This window comes from Mandrillus leucophaeus, unplaced genomic scaffold (assembly GCF_000951045.1).
Source record: "Mandrillus leucophaeus isolate KB7577 unplaced genomic scaffold, Mleu.le_1.0 Scaffold47, whole genome shotgun sequence".
Taxonomy (NCBI): domain Eukaryota; kingdom Metazoa; phylum Chordata; class Mammalia; order Primates; family Cercopithecidae; genus Mandrillus; species Mandrillus leucophaeus.
The window spans coordinates 5,410,450-5,434,207 of NW_012105031.1; the positions used below are offsets into that span (position 1 = coordinate 5,410,450).

General features: G+C 34.5%; 1 protein-coding gene across 2 annotated transcripts in view; it reads right to left on the reverse strand.

Annotated features, from left to right (window-relative positions):
- UCHL5 (ubiquitin carboxyl-terminal hydrolase L5) overlaps positions 1–23,758 on the reverse strand; it is a 63,320-nt gene that overhangs the window by 30,468 nt on the left and 9,094 nt on the right. For both annotated transcript variants that reach the window (XM_011995088.1, XM_011995090.1), the window contains 5 exons: positions 23,433–23,538; positions 3,264–3,389; positions 3,120–3,181; positions 2,911–3,041; positions 1,794–1,857 (listed from right to left, as the gene is read on the reverse strand). In XM_011995088.1, the coding sequence (XP_011850478.1) occupies positions 1,794–1,857; positions 2,911–3,041; positions 3,120–3,181; positions 3,264–3,389; positions 23,433–23,538 (489 nt within the window). The remainder of the gene's footprint in view (positions 1–1,793; positions 1,858–2,910; positions 3,042–3,119; positions 3,182–3,263; positions 3,390–23,432; positions 23,539–23,758) is intronic.

Below are 23,758 nucleotides of genomic sequence, written 5' to 3' on the forward strand. Positions count from 1 at the left end.
ATTGATAAACTGTACTTCATCATGATTAAGACCTTCTGCTCTGTGAAAGACCATTTTGGGAGTACGAGGGGATGGGCTACAGACTGGGAAAGAATATTTGCAGGCAATGTGTTTGATGAAGGATTAGTATCTAAATTACGTAAAGAACTTCAGGCTCAAGAGTCAAAAAAACAATCCAATCAGAAAATGAGCTAAAGGCACAAAAAGATTTTCAACGTCATTAGTCATTGGGGAAATGCAGATTAAAACCACAATGAAGTATCACTATACATCTGTCAGAATGGTTAAAATAAAAATGGTGATAACACCAAATCCTAAAAAGGACGCAGAGGAACTAGACCATTAATATATTGCTGGTAAAATATAAAATGATACAGTCACTCTGGAAAAGAGTTTGGTAGTTCCTTAAAAAAATAAATACCCATTTACCATGCAACCCAGCCATGACACTCATAGACATTTATCCCAGAGAAATGAAAACCTGTAGTCACAAAAAATCTGCACAAAAACATTTATTGTAGTTTTATTCGCAGTAGCCAAAAAATAGAAAACAATCCAGATGTCCTTCAATGGATGAACAGGCAAAAAAATGGTATATCCATATCACAGAATACCATTTATGAATAAAAAATGAACTACTGATACACTTAATAACTTGGATGAATCTCCAGAGAATTAAACCGAGTGAAAAAGCTAAGGCAAAAAGGTTACATATTATAAAATTCATATATAGCTTTCTTTAAATCACAAAAATTATAGAATTAGGGATTAAGGAGTGAAGGAAAGGGAAAGGCAGTAGGGGAGACAAGTGTTTGTGCCTAAAAAGAACAACATAAGGGATCTTTGTGGAGAGCAAATTTTCTGTATCTTGACTACATCAATGCCAGTATCTTGGCTGTGATATTACACTGTAGTTTTGCAAGATGTTGCCATTGAAAGATAAAAAATACACATGATGTCTCTGTATTATTTCTTACAACTGAATGTATATAATTATCTGAAATTGAATATATAATTACCCAAAAATAAAGAGCTTAATATTAAAAATAAACCCTCAAAAACAAAACTCTGTAAAATAGCTGTACAATTATCCAACAGTACAAAATATCTAGCTGGGCACAGTGGCTCATGCCTGTAATCCCAGCACTTTGGGAGGCCAAGGCTGGCAGATCACTTGAGGTCAGGATTTTGAGACAAGCCTGGACAACATGGTGAAACCCCATCTCTACTGAAAATACAAAAATTAGCTGGGTGTGGTGGCATGTGCCCATAATCCCAGCTACTCGGGATGCTGAGACACGAGAATCGCTTGAACCCGGGAGGCAGAGGTTGCAGTAAGCCAAGATTGCACCACTGCCCTCCAGCCTGGGCAACCGAGTGAGATACTGTCTCAAAAAATAAAAAAAATAAATAAACAATTATTTAACTTAATGGAAATCTGCATGTTTAACTTCTCTAAAGACAAGATGACATACTACTACATGAAATTTAGAGATTTTCTGAAATAGACTTCTTAAACGCATTAACCCAATCAAAAGTAGATGTTTGGCTGGGCACAGTGGCTCACGCCTGTAATCCTACCACTTTGGGAGGTCGAGGCATGCGGATGGCTTGAGCTCAGGAGTCTGAGACCAGCCTGGGCAACATGGTGAAAACCCGTCTCTACAAAAAATTAAAAAAAAAAAAAAAAAAGTAGATGTTCAATGCACACTGCTAAAATAACAATAAAATACAAGTTTAAAAAATACTTAAAAAACAGAATATTATGCCAATAAGATTAGCTGAGCATTTACTTTTGTATCCTTTTTTCTATGACAGGCCTTACTGCACTGATCCAATCATCTTGATTGCATGCACCTAGAAAGAAATTTTAAAACAGTTAACACAAATAAAAATAAGAACAATCAACTTTAACATGCAAAAGTTTGGCCCCAAATATTTTTCTACAAATACTTTAACAAATTTAGAGCAGTAAAACTCTTCTTAGTATAATTATGTTGTTTCAATTCCATAAATAAATTTTTATAACAGACATAGAAAAGTAAGCATTTTTAAATATAGAGGCAGCATGTAAATCTGCATTAGATAAACTATTGATTGGTTCCACGCATGTGGAATGGCAAAAAGTACAAACAAAATGAACCCACGTTAATTTTTTAAAAATCTAAAACAGTTTTAAAATCGAACAGTTTTATGAATAGCCTGTAACATTAGATTCAACTAAAACAAGTTGTGTTGGACTTCAAACCTAATATTAAAAAAAGAAAAACAAAATTTAATGAAGTCAAAATAAGGAGTTAAAATTATTTTGTGAACCTATTATTTCAGTAATCTTTTAGAGCCACAGATTGTACCCTCAACCTTGATAAGTGTTTACCATTTTTTGCTCAGCATTAGAGATGGGGTGGGATCAGAACAAATCTATGCTTTGGCACAAAGGATAACACATTCATGCACTATTTAAATAGAGAACTTTTAAGAAAAATATTTTCTTGATTGCAAAACAATAAATTATACACTTCCAAATGAAAATACTTCAATACAGATGACAAGAAATGTTTGCTATCCTTTATGAATGGGTTAAAAATGACAAGAATAACTATTTAAGTTCACTAAGGGTAGTTTTTAAATGCTAAATGGAAAATAAAATATAAATTATGTAACCTATAGGTTAAAAACTAATTTTACTTGGGAAAAACTCAAAGGCCTCAAATGAACTATAGTAGTCAACATGTCCTTCCTGTATATTAATATAACATACTGAAGAGCTTAAGGCCTTCATTATTTTATGTTGCCTCATAGTCACTTTTACCTTGAAAATTGAAGCAGCACTGTGACTAAAATGAGGGTGAATACCCAACAGATTTTCCTCTGTCAAAAGTGAAACATCAGGGACAGGAACTGCATTACCTAAATCAATCGGTCCTTCTCTTAATCCATCTAATTCATACAGTCTTCCATTAACAGGAACATAACTGACAAAATGAAAAGCATCTTCTTCTTTTGCTGATGTCTTCGTATCAAATTCAAACATTTGCTGTCTATAGTAAATAAAAAAATAGTGAGACTCAAAGAAGCAAAGAAAGAAACAGTATTTATTTAACATAAAGTCTCTTTACCTGGCGAAACTGTTGTGTACTTGTCGAATCACATCTGAATTGCTCAGTGCCAAGCCTTTCATCTAAAATAATTTTTTAAAGTAGTCTATTAATACACAAACTTTCACAAATATGACATTTTAGGAATAAGAAGGTTGTACTCACAGCTGCATCAAAACTTTGTGAAAATTCTTTAAACTCTGATAATGTCTCGCCTAAATGGACATCCTGGTGGGTACAGTTCAGTAACACACTCACTATGGCTTGAGTAGCACAAGCATTATTAATTACCTAGAAAATATAAGAGTGAAGATATCAATGTGTTTAAAAAAAATAAAAAATGGTTTTTAACCAGTGACAATGATCCCAAAACATGAACAGTTTTCAAATTATATTTTATAAAGTCTCAGCATAAACAGAATAAATATGTTTAATGTCTATCTTAATCTATTTTCAGAAATTTGCTGCAATTCTGGAGTTGAAGATTCTAGGAAACCAAATGAACTCAATGAACTCATTAGCAAAAACCAATCCCGTTAGGGTAACAAAACCAATCATCCTGATCGAAAACATAGCTGATTAAGCCAACAGAGCTTGTCCTCCTCTCCTATTCATTTCCTCCTAGACTCATTTCTACCTATTCAAATTCAATTCGTATTTTACTACTGAGCATAAGCTTCAAGTCACCTATGTGATTTTAGAGAAATTCTGAAACAACTCACATTAGTTTCTACCCTCATTTGAATTCCCAAACAGGGTATATAATGTCCACATATTTTTTTCACTCAATCATGTACAGTCTTTACATTGCTATCATCTAGCTATTAATTGTTCATTTAACAAATTATCTGGACCTTACATTCTAGCCAAAGGAAAAAACATTTAGATAGCATTTACTACGTGCCAGTTACTTTTCTAGGCACTTCACATGTATTATTTCTTTTAATCCTCTCAACGACTTATGAAGAAGGAGTAATATTATCATCTTCATTTTAAATTTGTAGAAGCTGAGGCACAGAAGTCAAGTGCCCAGGGGCACACAGCCAATCTGGTTCTAGAATTTGTGTACGTAGCCATCATGCTACGCTGCCTCTGCACATACATGTGGTCTCTCCAACAAGATTATAAACCACTTTATGAACAGCAGTTTCTTCCACACTGCCTAAGCACCTACAGTACTGATCATGAAGCTGGAAAGACCCTCAGATGATCAGTGTGAACACCAGCAAGGTTAATCATAGAGCTGAATAATTTTTTAAATTACAGCTTAGTCCTACTACAGTATTATGCTACTATATTGTAATTAGTCTTTCCAATAATGCTAATTAGCTTATGATTTTACATTTTAGTAAATTATCTATTTTTATCCTGCCTGATTTCAGAAGAAAAAAATTCAGTTATTTTCCTTCTTTAATTCTTATAGTTCTCTATTTCTCATGTTGGTAGAGGTTTTTAAGGTCTTATGACTATCTACCAGTTCCTGAACTGCTGACTGAAGTATATTTGAGAAATTCCTTGATAAGACTGCACTCTCCATTACAGAACAGTCTCGTACTCCTACTTCTCAATAACTATAATAACATCACCATGCTTCTATAATTCTTCTCTGTAAGTATTTTGTATTCAAAACTGTCTTAAAATTGATAAATTAGGAAAAAGTAGTAATAGATCCAGAATCCAATTAACATTGCTGCTGACTTAAACGAGTAAATATTTTGACCTGAATCACAGTTTTTTAGTAAATTTGGATGAAAACTTTAATGATGAAAGAGGACTTCATAAATGTGGTTAACTAAAACACTGTAACACTTAGTACTCCCTTATCTTAGGTCAAAATTATCTAAGGTGAAATTATCTGAGGATAGCAGAGTGGGAGGAGTAAAGTTAGAAGTTACAATTTATACTTATTAACACATTCTTTCAAAATCAAGACACCTTAAAGATATAATATATGCCCAATGCTAAACTAGGCAGTGAGGCTACAGCAAAAAATATTATCAAACATTTCTATAATCTAAGGACTTCGAATCTGTAATCCATTATTTTAGGATTTTAAGAAGTAGAAAAAATTCTTGTGGTTACTAGGTTTTTTGATGTCAATAATAATTTACACTGTCCATGATATATTAAAGCTCATTTTGTATGTGTGTGTGAGAAAAAAAGTTACAATGTACAAGGGTATGAGAATATTGTCTTCAAGTTTTAAAATGAGTTTAGTGCCATCAAGTGGTTATGCTATACCTAGTACAAAATTAATAAAAAACAGAAAAAAAAATTTTAAAGTGCATAGCCATTCATTCATTCGTTCAAATAATACTTACTGAGCAACTACTATGTGCTGGACATTGTAATAAATGCTGAATAGTGAATAAGAAAGATGTGGTCCTTGTCCTCATAAATCTCACATAAAAATAATCTTATATATAGTCAAATAAAGTTCTATTTGAAAGAACTTTAACTCATGTCACAAAAAATCTATTGCAGTATGAACTATTTAGGTAGTTCTCAACTTTAAAAATCTTTAGCTTATCCTAAGTGTCCTACTTTAACTCTCGCTTTTAAGATATTTTAAAATAAAGCAGTAGAGTTCAATAGAAATGAGGCTAGAGCACAGGGTCTCAAGGAGGACTGACCCAGAACCTTAAGAGTTTGGTTTGCATTCCTTTGCCAGGATATATAGTCTTTAGTTAATCAGGACACTTCTACTCCCTATTTCTTACACACAATCCAATTCACACATTCATGATGACAACCTGATACTGAAGGCATTTGATTTTGTAATCCCCAGACTAGAGAATAATTTCTTTTCAAAGCTTATACAAAAGAAGAGTAGATGTCTGGAGGGATAATACAAAAATAGCTTAAAGTACTGCCTATATAGATTATAGTCAATCAAAAAACAAGCAAGGGGAAAGGATTCCCTATTTAATAAATTATGTTGGGAAAGCTGGCTAGCCATATGCAGAAAACTGAAACTGGACCCCTTCCTTACACCATATACAAAAATTAACTCAAGACGGATTAAAATTTTAAGAGCAAGACCTAAAACCATAAAAACCCTAGAAGAAAACCTAGGCAATACCATTCAGGACATAGGCATGGGCAGACTTCATGACTAAAACACCAAAAGCAATTGCAGCAAAAAACAAAATTGACAAATGGGGATCCAATTAAACTGAAGAGCTTCTGCACAGCAAAAGAAACTATCATTGGAGTGAACGGGCAACCTACAGAATGGAAGAAAATTTTTGCAATCTATCCATCTGAAAAAGGGCTAATATTCAGAATATACAAGGAACTTAAACAAATGTAGAAGAAAAAAACAACCCCATCAGAAAGTGGACGAAGTATATAAACAGACACTTTTCAAAAGAAGACATTTATGTGGCCAACAAACATATGAAAGAAAGCTCATCATCACTGGTCATTAGAGACATGCAAATCAAAACCACAATGAGATACCATCTCACGCCAGTTAGAATGGTGATCATTTAAAAAGTCAGGAAACAACAGATACTGCAGAGGATGTGGAGAAATAGGAAAGCTTTTACACTGTTGGTGGGAGTGTAAATTACTTCAACCATTGTGGAAGACACTGTGGCAATTCCTCAAGGATCTGGAACTAGAAATACCATTTGACTCACCAATCCCATTACTGGGTATATACCCAAAGCATTACAAATCATTACTATAAAGACACATGCACACATATGTTTATTGCAGCACTATTCACAATAGCAAAGACTTGGAACCAACCCAAATGTCCATCAATGTTAGACCACTTACATACCATGGACTACTATGCAGCCATAAAAAAGGATGAGTTCATGTCCTTTGTGGGGACATGGAGGAAGCTGGAAACCATCATTCTCAGTAAAGTAACACAGGAATTCTCACTAAACTAACACAGGAATAGAAAACCAAACACTGCATGTTCTCACTCGTAAGTGGGAGTTGAACACTGAGAACCACTGAGTGCGAACCACTAAGCGAGAACATTGAGGAATAGAAAACCAAACACCGCATGTTCTCACTTGTAAGTGGGAGTTGAACAATGAGAACATATGGGCACAGGGAAGCCGGTGGGGGGCTAGGGGAGGGACAGCATTAGGAGAAATACCTAATGTAGATGATGGGTTGATGAGTGCAGTAAACCACCATGGCACATGTATACCTGTGTAACAAACCTGCACATTCTGCACATGTATCCCAGAACTTAAAGTATACAAAAAATATATATATATATATATATTAAGTTAAACACAAAAAAATTATTGTCAATCTTCATTGATTCATAGCTACTGCAATATAAATTCATAAATTTTTAATTTTTTTAATAGTCAAGGAAAAAGTTTGAGATTGTAACAGTAGCTTTCCCACAAGAAAGTGATACTGAAAAAAATATAAATGTTTTGCTCATGAAGACTCTATAAAGAAAGATACATAGAAAAAAGGGATGAACACCAGAAAAATAAAATAGTAAAGGAAAAAATCATTTTATACTGGAGTATCAGAGAACGTTTTTTTACAAATGTGAAATTTTAATAGGGGTTTGAAAGCTTGGTAGGAGCTAGAGAATAGAGAAGTAAACTCATTTTAAAAAGTGAGAACAGTTTGAACAAAAGAACAAATTAAGATGTTTGATGTGCTTATTGTTCAAGAGACAATGAGCACATTGGTCATTTGTACTAGTGTGGTTATAGTCACAGTGGGGGTTATTCTTTACCTTGTTAAGTCACTGGCCTTGAGGAATTAGGAGTTTACCCAAAGAGTAAGACATTTTGAATACAGAAATTAAATAATCAAAACAGTGGTTCAGAAAGATTCAGTTTAAGTCAATTTACAGGAAGGACTGAAGGTGGCAAAAAGGAGAAACAAGATTAGCCAGGTTCCTACCCTAATAAAAGTATGAAATAATAAAGAGTGGTAGGCTAATATGATACATAAAACCACTATCACACAAACATGCAAGTGAGAAATCTAGGAATCAGAAATACAACTGAAAATAAAATAAGATTAAAAACAAAAGACTATTAATAACCACCATATGAAATGATTTTGAAAATTTAAGCTGAAATGAAGAAATCTTTTTAAAAAATACATCTTACCAGAACAAACTCAAGAAGAAATAAAGAACCACAATAGTCCCTTAACTATTGAACTGAAGCAGTATTTTAAAACATTCTCACAAAGAAAATACCAGGCCTACATGGATATACAGGTCAATTCTACAAAAATTTTGAAGAAATATATCACCTTAATTTTATACGAATTCTTCAAGACAATAAAAATGAGAGAAAATTCCAACTCATTTCATGAAGCCAGGATAACCTTAATACTAAAACGACTCAAAGCCATTACTCAAGAGGAAAAATTAAGATACATTTCATTCAAAAATTTAAATGCAAAAACTAGACAGAATACTACTATATTTAACCCAACAGTACATAAAAAGAGAATACACCCTGACCAAGTGGGCTTATCCCAGGTTTGGAAGAATAATTTAATATTAGAAAAATCCAAACATAATTAAATGCATTAACCTATAACAGGAAGAAAATACAGAAGATCATCTCAATAGAGGCAGAAAAAGGAATTGAAAAAATTTAATATACTTTCATAATAAACACGCTAATTAATAACAGAACATTAAAAATAAAAAAGCTGGAGTAAACATCATCCTAAATGGAGAAATGGTAAAAGGCATTCCCTTTTAAGTTGCAAATGGTTTTACTGGAGGGTCTTAGCCAGGAACTAAGACAAGAAAAATAAATTAGAGTCAAAAGGATTATAAAGGAGGAAATAAAACTATCATTATTTATACCTCATATGGTCATTTTTATAAAAACACACCCACTCAAGAAAAAAAACAAATTATTAGTGATAATAGAAAAGTTTAGTAGGATGGCTAAATATAATATTAATAGATGAAAGTGAATTGCCTGTCTTTATGCCAAAGGCAACAACCTAAAAAAATAAAACTACCCAAAGAAAACTACTCCAAGTCATATAATAATCAAACTCTCAAAAGTTGAAGACAAAGAGAGGATCCTAAAGGCAGTAAGGTAAAAACAAGCAAACAAAATATAAAGGTGCTTCAATTCATCTAGCAACGGGGTTCTCAACAGAAACCATATAGGCCAGGAGGGAGTGGGATAAAATTTTCAAATTCTAAAAGAAAAAAAAAAAGGCCACTCAAGAATACTCTCTCCAGCAAAGCTATCCTTCAAATATGAAGGAGAAGTAAAGTCTTTCCCATACAAAAGCTGAGAGAAGTGGACACGAGACCTGTCTTACAAGAAATGCTAAGGGCAGTTCTTCAATCTGAACAGAAAAAAACACTAATGTGCAAAACCAAAACATTTTAAGGTCTAAAATCCACTGGTAAAAGTAAATATACAAACAAACTCAAAATAATATTGTCACTGTGTTATGCAGTCTGCTCATAACTCTGGCATAAAGCCCAAAAGACAAATAATAATACCAATATTATTTGTATATTGCTGAAACAGACAATATAGGAAATATGCATATTGACAAAACAGAAAGTCAAAATATAGGGGGTAAAAAGTTAAAGCATAGAGTTTTTTACTTTGCTTCTATTCTTCTCTTTATAATCTAAGTTGTTGTCTCTTTATAATAACATGTTATATGTATATATTTTGTAAGCTTCATGGTAAGTGCAATGCAAAAACCTGTAATAGATTCACTAAAAATAAAAAATAACAAATTAAAACATACTACCTGAGAAAATTTCTTAACAACAAAGGAAGACTGTAAGAAAGGAAGAGACCAATTACAAAACAACCAGAAAACAAGCAACAAAATGGCAGTAATAAGTCCTCACTTATCAATAATAACACTGAATGTAAACGGGCTCAATTCTTCAATTAAAAGGCATAGAGTCTCTCAGTTCATAAGGATATAAAACCCCACAATATGGTGCCTACAAATAGTCCACTTCACCTATAAAGATATATAGACCAAAAGGGAAAGGGTGGAAGAAGATATTCTGTGCAACTGGAAACCAAAAAAAAACCAAAAACAAAAAAACAAAAAAAAAAACAGGAGTACCTATCCTTGTATCAGATAAAACAGACTACAAATCAAAGACTATAAAAACAAACAGAGAAGGTCACTACATAATGATAAAGGGGTCAATCTAGCAAGAGAATATAAGTATTATAAATATGTATACATGTAACACCTGAGTTCCCAAGTGTATAAAGCAAGCGTTTATAGATCTAAAGCAAATACTATCTACTCTGACAGATCATGCAGACAGAAAACCAAAAAATAAACATCAGAATTTAACTACAAACTAAACCAAATAAACCTAACTGACATTTACAGAACGTTTCACCCAGCTGCTGCAAAATACACATTATTTTCATTATTTTCATCAGCATATGGATATCCAGCACATATCCAGGATAGACCGTGTTAGCCCACAAAACAAGTCTCAATAAATCACTGAATGGTATGATTTATAGTAAAAACAAAAATACCAAGTTTCTTTTCAGACCACGATGGAATAAAACTAGGAATCAATACAAGAAACCTTGGAAAATACACAAACAGATAGAGCTTAAACAACATGCTACTGAATAATGAATAGGCCAATAAAGAAAATAAGAAAAAATTTTAAAAATGCATTGAAACAAATAAAAATGGAAATACAGCATACCAAAATCTGTGAGACACGGCAAAAGCATACTAAGAGGGAAATTCATAGCGAAAACATCAAAAAAGTAGAAAGACTCCAAATAAACCAATTAATTATATACCCCAAGGAACTAGAAAAGCAGGAACAAACCAAACCCAAAATTATTAGAAGGAAAGAAATAATAAAGATCAGAGCAGAAATCAATGAAATCGAGACTTAAAAAACCAATATTAAGATCAAGGAAATGGAAAATTTTCAGGAAAGGTAAACAAAATTGACACACCTTTACCCAGGCTAAGAAAAAAGAAAGATGATCCAAATACATAAAATCAGAAACAAAACAGGACACATAACATCTGAGACCACAGAAATACAAAGAAGAATTAGAAACTATTATGAACAGCTATATACAAAAAAATTTGGAAAACCTACAAATGGATAAATTCCTAGACACACACAACCTACCAAGACTGAACCAGGAAGGGATAAAAAATCTCAACAAACTAATAAGTAATGAGATCAGAGTCATAATTAAAAGTAAAGCAAAGCCCAGGACTTGACAACTTCATTACTAAATTCTACCCAACATTTAAAGAATGAATGCTAACTTTACTCAAACTCTTCAAAAAAATTGAAGAAGAAGGAATGCTTTCAAACCCGTTCTACAAAACCAGCATTATTCTGATACCAAAACCAGGCAAGGCCACAACAAAAAAACTACAGACCAATATCACTGATGATAACAGATACAAAAATCTTCAACTAAATAGTAACAAACCAAATTAAATAGTAACAAACCAAATTCGATAGTACCACATTAAAAAGATCATTTACCATGATTAAGTAAGAGTCGTCCAGGGATGTAAGATGCTTCAGTATATGCTAATCAAGAAATGTGATACCAAGAAAAAAACTACCCAATTATTTCAACAGTTGCTGAAAAAGCATTTGATAAAATTTAACATCCCTTTATGACAAAAACCCTCAATACACTGGATATGGAAGGTACATACCTCAATACAATAAAAGCCATATAAAACAGATTCACAGCTAATATCATACCAAAAAAAAAAAAAAAATGAAAGTCTTAGGCCAGGTGTGGTGGCTCACACCTGTAATCCTAACACTTTGGAAGGCCGTGGCAGGTGGATCACGAGGTCAGGAGATCGAGACCATCCTGGCTAACATGGTGAAACCCTGTCTCCACTCAAAATACAAAAAATTAGCTGGGTGTAGTGGCGGACACCTATAGTCCCAGCTACTCAGGAGGCTAAGGCAGGAGAATGGCACGAACCAGCAAGGCAGAGCTTGCAGTGAGCTGAGATCGTGCCACTGCAGTCCAGCCTGGGTGACAGAGTAAGACTCCGTCTCAAAAAAAAAAAAAAAAAAAAAGGTAGTCTTTTCTTTAAGATCAGGAACAAGACAAGGATGATCATTTTTACCATTTTATTCAACATAATACTGCAAGTCCTGCCTAGAGCAACCAGGCAAGAGAAGGAAATAAAGGGCATCCAAACTGGAAAGGAAGAAGTCAAATTAGCACTATTGATAGCTGACATAATCTTAGAAGAATCTAAAGACCACCAAAAAACTCTTGGAACTGATAAAAAAGTTCAGTAAAGTTGCAGGATATAACCAAGCACAGTAGCTCACACCTGTAATCCCAGCACTTTGGGAGGCTGAGGCAGGAGGAATGCTTGAGCCTAGGAGTTTAAGACCAGCTGGGCAACATAATGAGACCCTGTCTCTACAGAAAATTCTAAAAATTAGCCACGTGTGCTAGTGAACACTTGTAGTCCTAGCTACTCAGGAGGCTGAGGCAGGAGGATTGCTTGAGCCCAGGAGCACGCGGTTATAGTAAGCTATGACTATGCTACTTTACTCCAGCCTGAATGACAGAGCAAGACCCTGTCTCAAAAACAAAAAAGTTGCAGGACATAAAGTCAGCATACAAAAATCAGCTGCTATCATATATACCAACAGTGAATCTGAAAAAGAAATTAAGAAAAAAAATCCTATTTAAAAGACCTACAAAGAATACAAAATAGGCCAGGTGCAGTGGCTCAAGCCTATAATCCCAGTACTTTGGGAGCCCAAGGCAGGCAGATCACTTGAGGCCAGGAGTTTGAGATCAACCTGGCCAATATGGCAACATCCTGTCTCTACTAAAAATACAAAAATTAGCCTGGCATGTGGCACATGCCTGTAATCCCAGCTACTCAGGAGGCTGAGGCACGAGAATAGCTTGAACTTGGGAGGTGAGGCGGAGATGAGCCAAGATTGTGTCACTACACTCCAGCGTGGGTGATTGAGTGAGACTATGTCTCAAAAAAAAAGAAGAATATAAAATACCTAGGAATCAATTTAATCTAAGAAGTACAAGATCTACACAAGGACAAGTATAAAGTACTAATGAAGAGTTTACCAAAAACTGGATATTCCATGCCCATGAACTGGAAGAATTAATATTGTTAAAATGACAATTCTACTGAAAGCAATGGACAGATTCAATGCACTCCCTATCAAAATACCAATGGCATTCTTCACAGAAACAGAAAAAGCAATTCCAAAATTTATACGGAACACAAAAGACCCAGGATGGCCAAAGCAATCCTGAGCAAAAAGAACAAAATTGGAAGAATCACATTATCTGACTTCAAAATAGACTACAAAGCTGTAATAACCAAATCAACAGGATTGCAGCATAAATAGACACATAGACCAATGGAACAGAATAGAGAATCCAGATATAAATCCATGCATTTACAGATAAATCATTTTCAACAAAGATGCCAAGAATATACAATAGAGAAAGGGTAGCCTCTCCAATAAATGGTTCTGGGAAAACTGGATAACCATTGCAGAAAAAACAAACTAGATCCCACTACCCCACCATACACAAAAATCAAATCAAAGTGGATTAAAGACTTAAATATAAGACTTGAAACTATGAAACTACTACAAGAAAGCACTGGGGAAAATTTCCAGGACATTGGTTGGGGCAAAAAATTTTTAGTAAGACCTCAAAAAAACACAAACAACAAAATCAAAAATAAATGAATAGGATTACATCAAACTAAGAAGCTTCTGCATAACAAAGGAACCAATCAACAAAGTAAAGAGACAACCCACAGAACAGGAGAAAATATTTGCAAACTACCCATTTTACAAGGGATTAACAACCAGGATATATAAGAAGCTCAAGCAACTCAATAGGAAAATATTAAAAAATCAGATTTAAAAATGGGCAGAAAATCTAAATAGACATTTCCCAAAAGACATACAAATGGCCAGCAGGTATATAAAAAAATGCTCAACAGCATTAATCATCAGAGCAATGTAAATCAAAACCAAAACGTTATCATCTCACCCAAGTTAAAATGGCTTTTAACAAAAAGGGAATGACAGGTTAAGTGGTGAGGATGTGGAGAAAGGGGAACCCTCATAAACACTACTGGTAGAAATGTAAATTAGTACAGCTACCATGGAAAACTGTCTGGAGGTTATTAAAAACTAAAAAGAGAACTACTGTATAATCCAGCAATCCACTACTAGGTATACAGATCCAAAAGAAGGGAAAATAAATATATCAAAGAGATATCTGCACTCCTATGTTTTTATTATGGCACTATTAGTAATAGCCAAAATATATAATCAACTTAAGTGTCCATCAATAGATGAATGGATAAAGAAAATGTAGCATATATATACACACACACACACATATACACACACACACACACACAGTGTGAGATTATTCAGCCATAAAAAAGAATGAAATCCTGTTATTTGGAGCAATATGGAAATGGAGGTCATTACGTTAAATGAAATAAGCCAAGCACAGAAAGACAAATATCTCATGTTCTCACTCACATGTGAAAGCTAAAACAGCGAATCTTCAGGATAGAAAGTAGACTGATGGTTGCCAGGGGCTGGGAAGGGTGGGGTGGTGAAGGGGATGAAGGGAGTTTGATTAATGGGTACAAATATACAGTTTGATAGAAGAAAGAAGACCTAGTGTTTGACAAATCAGTAGGGTGCCCATTGTTTACAATAATCTATCATATATTTCAAAATAGCTATAAGAGGATAATTTGAATGTTTCTAGCATAAAGACAAATATTTAAGGGATTGATATCCCAATTACACTAATTTGATCTTTATAAATTATATGACTGTATTAAATTATCACATGTATCCCCAAAATATGTACATCTACTATGTATCAACAAAATTTTTTTTTAAAAAAAAGCACAATTAACCCCACTGAAAAATAACATAAACAAGAATTTCACAGAGGAAATACATATTGGCCACTAAGCATATGAAGAGCATTTCAACATGATTAGTGATCAGGGAGACATAAGCCAAGACAAAAATGAAGTAGCATTTTGGAACCAATTAGCTGACAAAAATTTAAAAGCCTAGCAATGCCACGTGTTGTAATATGTGGCTTTGTAACAACTCTTACATATTGCTAGTGGAAGTGCAAATTTGAACAGCTACTTCAGAAAACGTTTGGATATTTCCTCCAAAAGTTGCACATTTACATATTAGATGAAATAGTCATTCTACTTCTAGGTATATACCAGGAGAAACTTGCACATGTACAAAAAATGTTTACAGCAACACAATTCACAGTAACTCAAATTGAAAAACCAAAGAACAAACTACAGAAGAGTAAGTAAACTGTAGCATGTTAGTGCAGTTGGTATCATACAGCATGCAAAATAAATTAACTATCATAATAAACTTACAGATGAATCTTAACAATATAATATTAAGTGAAAAAAGTAGGCTAGGCATAATGGTTCACATCTGTAATCCCAGTATTCTGTGAGGGCAAAGGTGGGAGAATCATTTGATTCTAGGAGTTAGAGACCCGCCTGGGTAACAAAATGAGATTCTGTCTCTACAAAAAATATAAAAAATTAGCAGGGCATAGTGGTGTGCATTCGTAATACCAGCTACTCAGAAGGCTAAAGAAGGAGGTTGAGGCTACAATGAGCTGTGATCACACCATTGCACTCCAGCCTGGGTGACAGAGCAAGATCCTGTCTCCAAAAACAAACAAACAAACAAAAAACACTCCCAAAATTTATATAGAGCACGATACTTTTATCCAGTTAAAATTTTATTTACAAACACCTTTTTCAGGATTACAAAAAATATACATAAAAAGGAAATGGTAAACAGAATTCAACATAAGGGTTACTTACACTGGATGGAGAGAGGGAAGATGAGAAGTACATTGAATGATGGGTGGGACAGAAGGAAATCACATAGATAAAGTTTATTTTGGTGGTAGGTTCTTAGGTACTTACTTTGTTTCTTAAAATAATCAAATAAATAAAAGGAGACGGTGAGTAAACCAATCATATATATTTGTTATTAACCAAGGATTCTTATAATCCCATTCTGGGTACCTTAAGAGTAACTTTTTAGGAAAAAAGAAAAACAGCCATCATCATAATGTCTTCCTCCTCTGTCCTCACATCTAATCTATCACACATTAAAGGCGCTAATAGTTGATCTCTAAATATTATCCAAATCTATTCACATCTCTCTTTACTTCCAGTTTTTTGTTTACTATCACATGGACTTCTGCAAAAGCCTCCTAACTTACATCTACTCATGTCCTACACTACTTCTCAAATGTAATCCCAACACTGGAGCCAAAATGGCCTCTTCTAAATGAAAATCTGTTCATGACACTCACTTCAGTAACTTTCTATTACTCTAAAGATACAAACAAAAGTCTCAATCACAGCCTAAAATGCCCTGTAAAATCTGACCTCTGTCTGCATCTGTAGGCTAGAGTATATAAATTTTATCTAGGCTCATGACCACCTGGAATGAAGACAACTTTCTTAGTGTCTTCTACTGCTAACTCAAATGACTGAGTTTTGGCCAGGGACAAGTATGCATGTGACATGGGCAAATTCTATAAAAGGGAAGGGAGTGTGCTTTCCCCTTCCTCCTGTCTGAATACAGAATTGAGAAAGAATGGCTGAAGCTCCAGAGATCATCTTGGACCATGAGATAACCTTTGGAACAGAAAACATACACAAAGGAGCAAAACAAAAGTGCCTCGAGCCTTGACAGCTCTTAAATATTACTTAAAAAAAACAAAACTATTTCTTATATTGTTTCTCTATGCCTATGCCTAACTGTACCTAATCCTGGCTAACATTATTTCCTGTTCTGCTTCGTATCACATGACTTCTCCCCTTTGCTGTGCACAGTTCAGCTACATTGGTCTTCCAGTACCTTTTACTAGTCTTATTCACTTTTGCTATAAAGCTATAATTAATCTGGAATGATCCTGAATCTCTCTCCCCTAGTTAATACCTACTTAACCTTTAGATTTCAGCTGAACTGTCACTTACTCAGAGAGGCTTTCTCTCTGACAAGGTGAAGTCCCACTTTTATGAATATAGTAAAGAAATTAATCTTGCCCAAAGAGAGGTCAGGGCTTTGCCCTTGGTTTCTGCGAGATGAGCTCTAAGTCCTTGAAAAGTCATGCCTAAGAGTGTCTTTGTTTACCTGGGAGCTTTGGGCCACAATGATAGTCTAACAATGTGACTTGGGTGGGGGGGCCGTATTGGGTCAAGATTATCAGCTCAACCTCCTGTGGGGCTGGAGACTAAGGTCAGCCACATGGGTGGCCAACCAGGTCTATGTGACCAAGGCCCAATAAAAACTTTGGACACCAAGAATCGGATGAGGTTCCCTGGATGGCAATACTCTGCATATTGTCACACAGCATTGCCAGAATAGTGAGCACTGTCTGTGACACTACTGGGAGAAGACAACTGGAAGCTCTGCACATGGAACTTTCCTGAACTCTGCCCCACGTGGCTCTTCACTTGGCTAATTTAAATCTACATTCTTTTGTTGTAGTAAGCCATAATCACGAGTATAGCAGCTTTCAGTGACATCTATGAGTCTTCTAACCAATTATAGAACCTGAGGATGATCTGGGGACCCCCCCATCTCAAGGCTGCAATGCTGTCAGAAGTGAAGGTGGTCCTGAGGATCCCGAACTCTGTGGTTAGTGTTCAAAGTGAGGGTAGTTTCGTGGACAGTTCCTAAACTTCGTAATATAGTTCTCATTTCACTCCATTCAGCACTTAGCATCATTGTAATTTTATATTTAATTGATTAATATCAGTTGCTTCCACTAAACTTTAAGCATATTTGAGGGCAGGAATCATGGCACTTTTTCATTCTCGAAGCACCACAGTATCTGGCACATTGTAGGTATTCAATCATTCTTTTCTGAAAGACTGAACAGATGGAGTCACACAAATTCAGTACTACTGCAGCATGATTTTAAGCAAGTAAACCACACCTCAGCTCTCTCATCAGTGAAATAACAAGACTACAATATTTTGTGGAGGGAGAACAGTTATCAAAATTTCATTTCTGGATCCTTATATACAAATTGCGATTACTAGGATATATTTCTTTCCTCAATATTTTATTAACCAATGATACACAGACACACAGACACACAACCCCCTTGAATTAGAGTATATGATCAGCACAAAATACCTCTCTATATTGAGGTAATCCCATTATAAATGCCATTTAGTTAATCTGTATAACCTTATCAAATAAATATGATTTCATTAAATTTTTTCAAATTTCTGAAAATACTCCAGACATCCTGGATTGGAAATTATTACTGTTAAGTCCTTGAAACCTAAAATCAACTATTACATATTCATGTAATATATATTATAACTCTCCTAGCATAGGCTTATAGGAGGCATATACTAAAAAGACTGACAGATATTAAGAGGGAATTACTGACCTGTCAATTTAATATGAACTATTAGCAAAATAAAGTACCAACAATGATACGGGGAATCACTAATCTGACACTTTCATAAACACAACTGGAATAATACAAATAAAACACTGTAAGAGAAAAATGTAACACAGAACTAAAAAATATCAAGGGACTCCAGAAATTATAAAGTCAGACTCTACTATCATTTTTTTCTTTGTGTATAGAGTACCTTCTTATACCTTAAAAATAGCTAGGTCTCCATAAATCAGACATCATTAGTATCCCAATGTTAGTAAATTCTAGCACTCTTTAACAATAATATTCTTAGAGATGAACAGTTTGGTCTGCATTTATTGGATACCTATCATGTACCAAGGACTGAATATAAAAACAAAATCCCTAACTCCCAGGTTTACAGTTTAGTGTGGAAGAAACACAATTAATTAATTTACTGATACAGTTTGTAAATTTGTCCCTGCCCGAACCTCATGGTGAAATGTAATCCCCAATGCTGAAGGTAGGGCCTGGTGGGAGGTGTTTGGATCAAGGGGGTAGATCCCTTATGAATGGCTTAGGCCATCCCCTTGGTGTTAAGTGAGTTCTTGCTCAAAATCTGATCATTTAAAAGTGTGTCCCCCATTCTCTCTTTCTCTCTCGCTCCAGCTCAGCCATGTGAGATGTCTGTTCCTGCTTTGCCTACCACCATGAGTAAAAGCTTCCTGAGGCCTTCCAAGAAGCTGACCAGATGCCACCACCAGGCTTCCTATAAAGCCTGGAGAACTCTAGGTCAATTAAACCTTTTCTTTATAAATTACCCAGTCTCTGGTATTTCTTTATAGCAATATAAGAATAACCTAACACAAATATACACAAACATACATGGGAAAAAAATCTGTAAAACTATAAATTGTTTTCAGTAGTTATGTCTAAAGCAGAGATTACAAGACACTTTTATTTTCTACAGCATCTATTTTATAATGTTTACAAATTTTTATAATGGCATATATACCTACATACATTGAAAAAATAATAACATTTTTAAAAAGGAGAAAAATCACCTGACAGACTTTTAAATTCATCTGCCCCCCTAGCTTTTCTCTACTACCTAGATCTTAAAATTCACAAACAATTGTGGATTTAAAATTATAGTTACTATATATATAATGATACATAAGTACAAAAATATTATATAAATGGACTATTTGGACTTTTTGTTTTGTTTCTGAGACAGGTCTTGCTCTGCTCTCCAGGCTGGCGTGCAATGGCATGACCATAGCTTACTGCAGCCTCAACCTCCTGGGCTCAAGCTAGTCTGGACAGTCTCCAGACTAGCTAAGACTTGGTAGGCGTGTGCTACCAAGTCTGGTTAACTTTTTACTTTTTTTAGAGACAGGGTTGCCTATATTGCCCAGCCTGGTCTCAAACTCCTGGACTCAAGTGATCCTCCCATCTCAGCCTTCCAAAATGATAGGATTACAAACATGAGCCACCATGCCCGACCAGATTATGTAGATTAGGGAAATAATTAGAAACTCAAAATGTTGACTACTAAAAGATTAACCAAATTATAGAATATCTATATCAAGAACACTAAAGGAGGCAGTGCTGTGATAAGGTTAATAGTACAGACTTCAGAGCCACAGTGCCTCGGTTTGCACCCTAGCTCTGCCACTGACTAGCTACATAACATGATCAAGTTTCTTATCTTCTCTAGGACTTGGTTTCTACATCTGTAAAATGATGAGGAAACTGCAAAACCAGATAATTGTTGTAAGGGATCAGATTAATAATTTTAAATATTAAATATATTTAAATATAATAATTTATTTATAGAATATATAAATAATATAAATTTTTATATAAATTTATAATTTAAAATATATAAAAGTACTTAGTAAACCTTCAATAAATGTTAACTAATATTTATTATGTGTATTGAAATGAAACAAAGTCAAACTTTCATTACTAAGTAAAAAAAACCCAAAATATTTTGCATAATAATCCAATTTTAGCAAACAAAATTGTAAGGAAAACATGTTAACATATGAATAGAAAACGTGGGAGGAAGTATGACATATAAAATCACAAACCTGGGTTTTATACTTGGGATTTGAGTTCTAGATCTACTAAATATCATCTGTGTGATCTCAGGCAAATAATTTTTCTAGGCCTCAATTTCTTCATTTGTGAAATAAAGACAACCTCATGGGGTTGCTGCAAAGATTAAATAATATACCTAAATTACAATATCTGGTACACAACAAGAGCAGTAAATGTTGCCTACTGTTGTTGTATTATTACTATTATTATTATTACAGTTGTTGAGCATGCCTCTCTTGTCAACTATTATATATGAAGTATCTAAAACAATGCCTAGCAAAGTAGGTGCTCAATGATTACTTGTTGATTAAATGGATGAGTCAAACTGTTAAATGGTTAGTAGAGATGGGTGTGGGATTACAAGGATATTCATGTTCATCACTATGTATTTCTGTAATGTTAAGTTCTGCTATCAGAAAAAAAACCAAATGACACATTTTTAACTACACTATAAAAAAACCCTATTTTCCTTAAAGTAAAAGCAAGAAGTTCTAATTTCTCTAAGAATGCTCAATTCAAAAAAGTCAGGGGAAAATGGAAAGCAGCAATAAAATAAAAGAAAAAGGAAAACAAGCTACTTTAAGCAAAGGCTTTATCTCAAGGGCAGTAATGAGAATAAGCAGTTTTATTTTCCACCTTTCCAAAGGTTATTCAGATTATTCTAAGCAATTTTTTGGGTCTCAGAAACAAGTGCAATTTTCAAACAAATGCAATCAAAGTATTATCTATGACTCTCTAAGAATCCCTAAGACCCTTTTCAAGGAGTTTGTGAGCTCAATATGGTTTCCACCGTAATTCTAAGATAGTTTTAACCTTTTCCTCTTCTTTTCCATCTGCACTGTTGGCACAAAAGCAACAGTGTGTAAAATTGCTGGTATTTTAGCATGAATCTAGGCAATGACATTAAACTATTTCACTGACATACATAAGAGTTTCAGAAAAAAGAAAGAAAACAAGAGCAAGTTTTACTAAAAAAAAGTCTTTGACAAAGCAGTAAAACTTATTTTTATCAAACTTTGACCTTGGAGTACAAGTCTTTAATATTCTGTGGAATGAAATAGGAAGTACAAATAAAGAACTACTGCTGTATACCAAAATATGCTAGTTATCTTGAAGAAAGTACTTCAGCAATTGATTTGTAAGCTAAATTGTTAGCTTTTTTCCTTGGAACATCATTTTTGCTTGAAAGAACAAATGAGAGACAAATGTGGTTTTCCAGACAAGGATATCTGGCAGATATTTTCTTAAAAATGAGTTAAATCAGTCTGTGGCTTTGTGAACAAACACCTAATAGTATTTGCTGTTGTTGATAAAATTTGAATTTTCAAGTGCAAATTTAAAAATTAGAATTCTGTAAAACTTAGATCTGCCACTGTGAGCTTAAAAGGTTTGCGGTAGGTAACTTAACTTCTCTGATAATATCATATCTAATGTGTCAACACTTAGACATTCACAAATCAGTAAATGTACAATGTTACAAAATCATACAGGAATAAAAGATCCATTTGAAGGGGTCCAAAGGATTTGACCATAACAAAGTACAAATTTTACATTACAACTAACCTTTGAGAAAGCAATACTTTTAAAGTTTTGACATATTGTCAAAGAGTATCGTATTTACCTGAAAAATACAATATTTCTCCTTTTCCAACTACACATATGTGTGAGACAGAACTTTTTTCATTGATTTCAACCAAAAGCAAAACAAAACAAAAACACTGCAACAGATTGAATGAAGAAGCATGCAGGATCCAGCTGTGGTATTAAGGCAGACATTTAAAAGATTTGCAAAAATGTAAAACAATGCAATCTTCTAGCTAACTTTTTTGGCTAACTATAGTTATTTTTCATTAAAAAATGTGATTATGTTAACATATAACAAGTTTATTATTACTTCAAATCTATTCATAGTTCTTATTTTCTTTTTTTTTTTTGAGACAGGGTCAAGATCTGTTGCCCAGGCTGGAGTGTAGTGGTGTGAACATAGCTCACTCAGCCTCCATATCCTGGGTTCATGCAGTCCTCCCACCTCAGCCTCCCAAGTAGCTGGGACCACAGGCATGCCACCACCATGCCCAGCTAATTTATTTTTTTGTTTTTGTTTTACAGAGATGGGTCTCTTCATGTTTCCCAGGCTGGTGTCAAATTCCTAGGCTCGGCCGGGCACGGTGGCTCACGCCTGTAATCCTAGCACTTTGGGAGGCCAAGGCGGGTGGATCACCTGAGAGATCAGGAGTTTGAGACCAGCCTGGCCAACATGGTGAAATCCCGTCTCTCCAAAAATACAAAATAGCCTGGTATGGTGGCGTGTGCCTGTAATCCTAGCTTCTTGGGAGGCTGAGGCAGGAGGACTGCTTGAACCTGGGAGGTGGAGGTTGCAGCAAGCCTTGCACCACTGCACTCGAGCCTGGGCGACAGAGCAAGACTCCATCTCAGAAAAAGAAAAAAAAAATTCCTGGGCTCAAGGGATCCTCCTGCCTTGGCCTCCCAAAGTGCTGGGATTACAGTTATAAGCCACCATGCCTGGCCTAAATATTAATAAAATGTTTTGGTTTTAATGTCTAATATGGCAAATATTGATAGATAATCCTAGAAACAAAAGCTCTTTTGGGATGTCAATAATTTTTAAGAGTGTAAGTGGAGATGTCAATAATTTTTAAGAGTGTAAGAGTTTGAGGACTACTGTACTAGTAGCAAATAGTAGTAAACTAGAGTCTTGTTTATAAAAAGGGTTGCTCTTGAGACTTTTCAGAGTATCCAAGGACCATACCTGCTTAGCAAAAAATATCGTGTCAAGTCGGGAGTCCTGAACCACAGAGCCTGCTGGTTCTTCTCCTGGCTGCCACTTGAAAAGAAAAATTAACCCATGAACTGGCCTACAAAACAAAATACAAATTAGTGACAAACCCTGCTCCTTTCATAATACATTGTTAATCTATAAAATGTTGTCAGTTATTTAACAAATACAATGCAAATGAAGTAAATATGGGAAATTTTAAAAGATCACTATTGCCATTCATAGTCACTGGACTGTTGCCTTAGAAGACGCTAATACAAGTTAAAATTATATCAGTTAAAATAAAATTATAGTGAAAG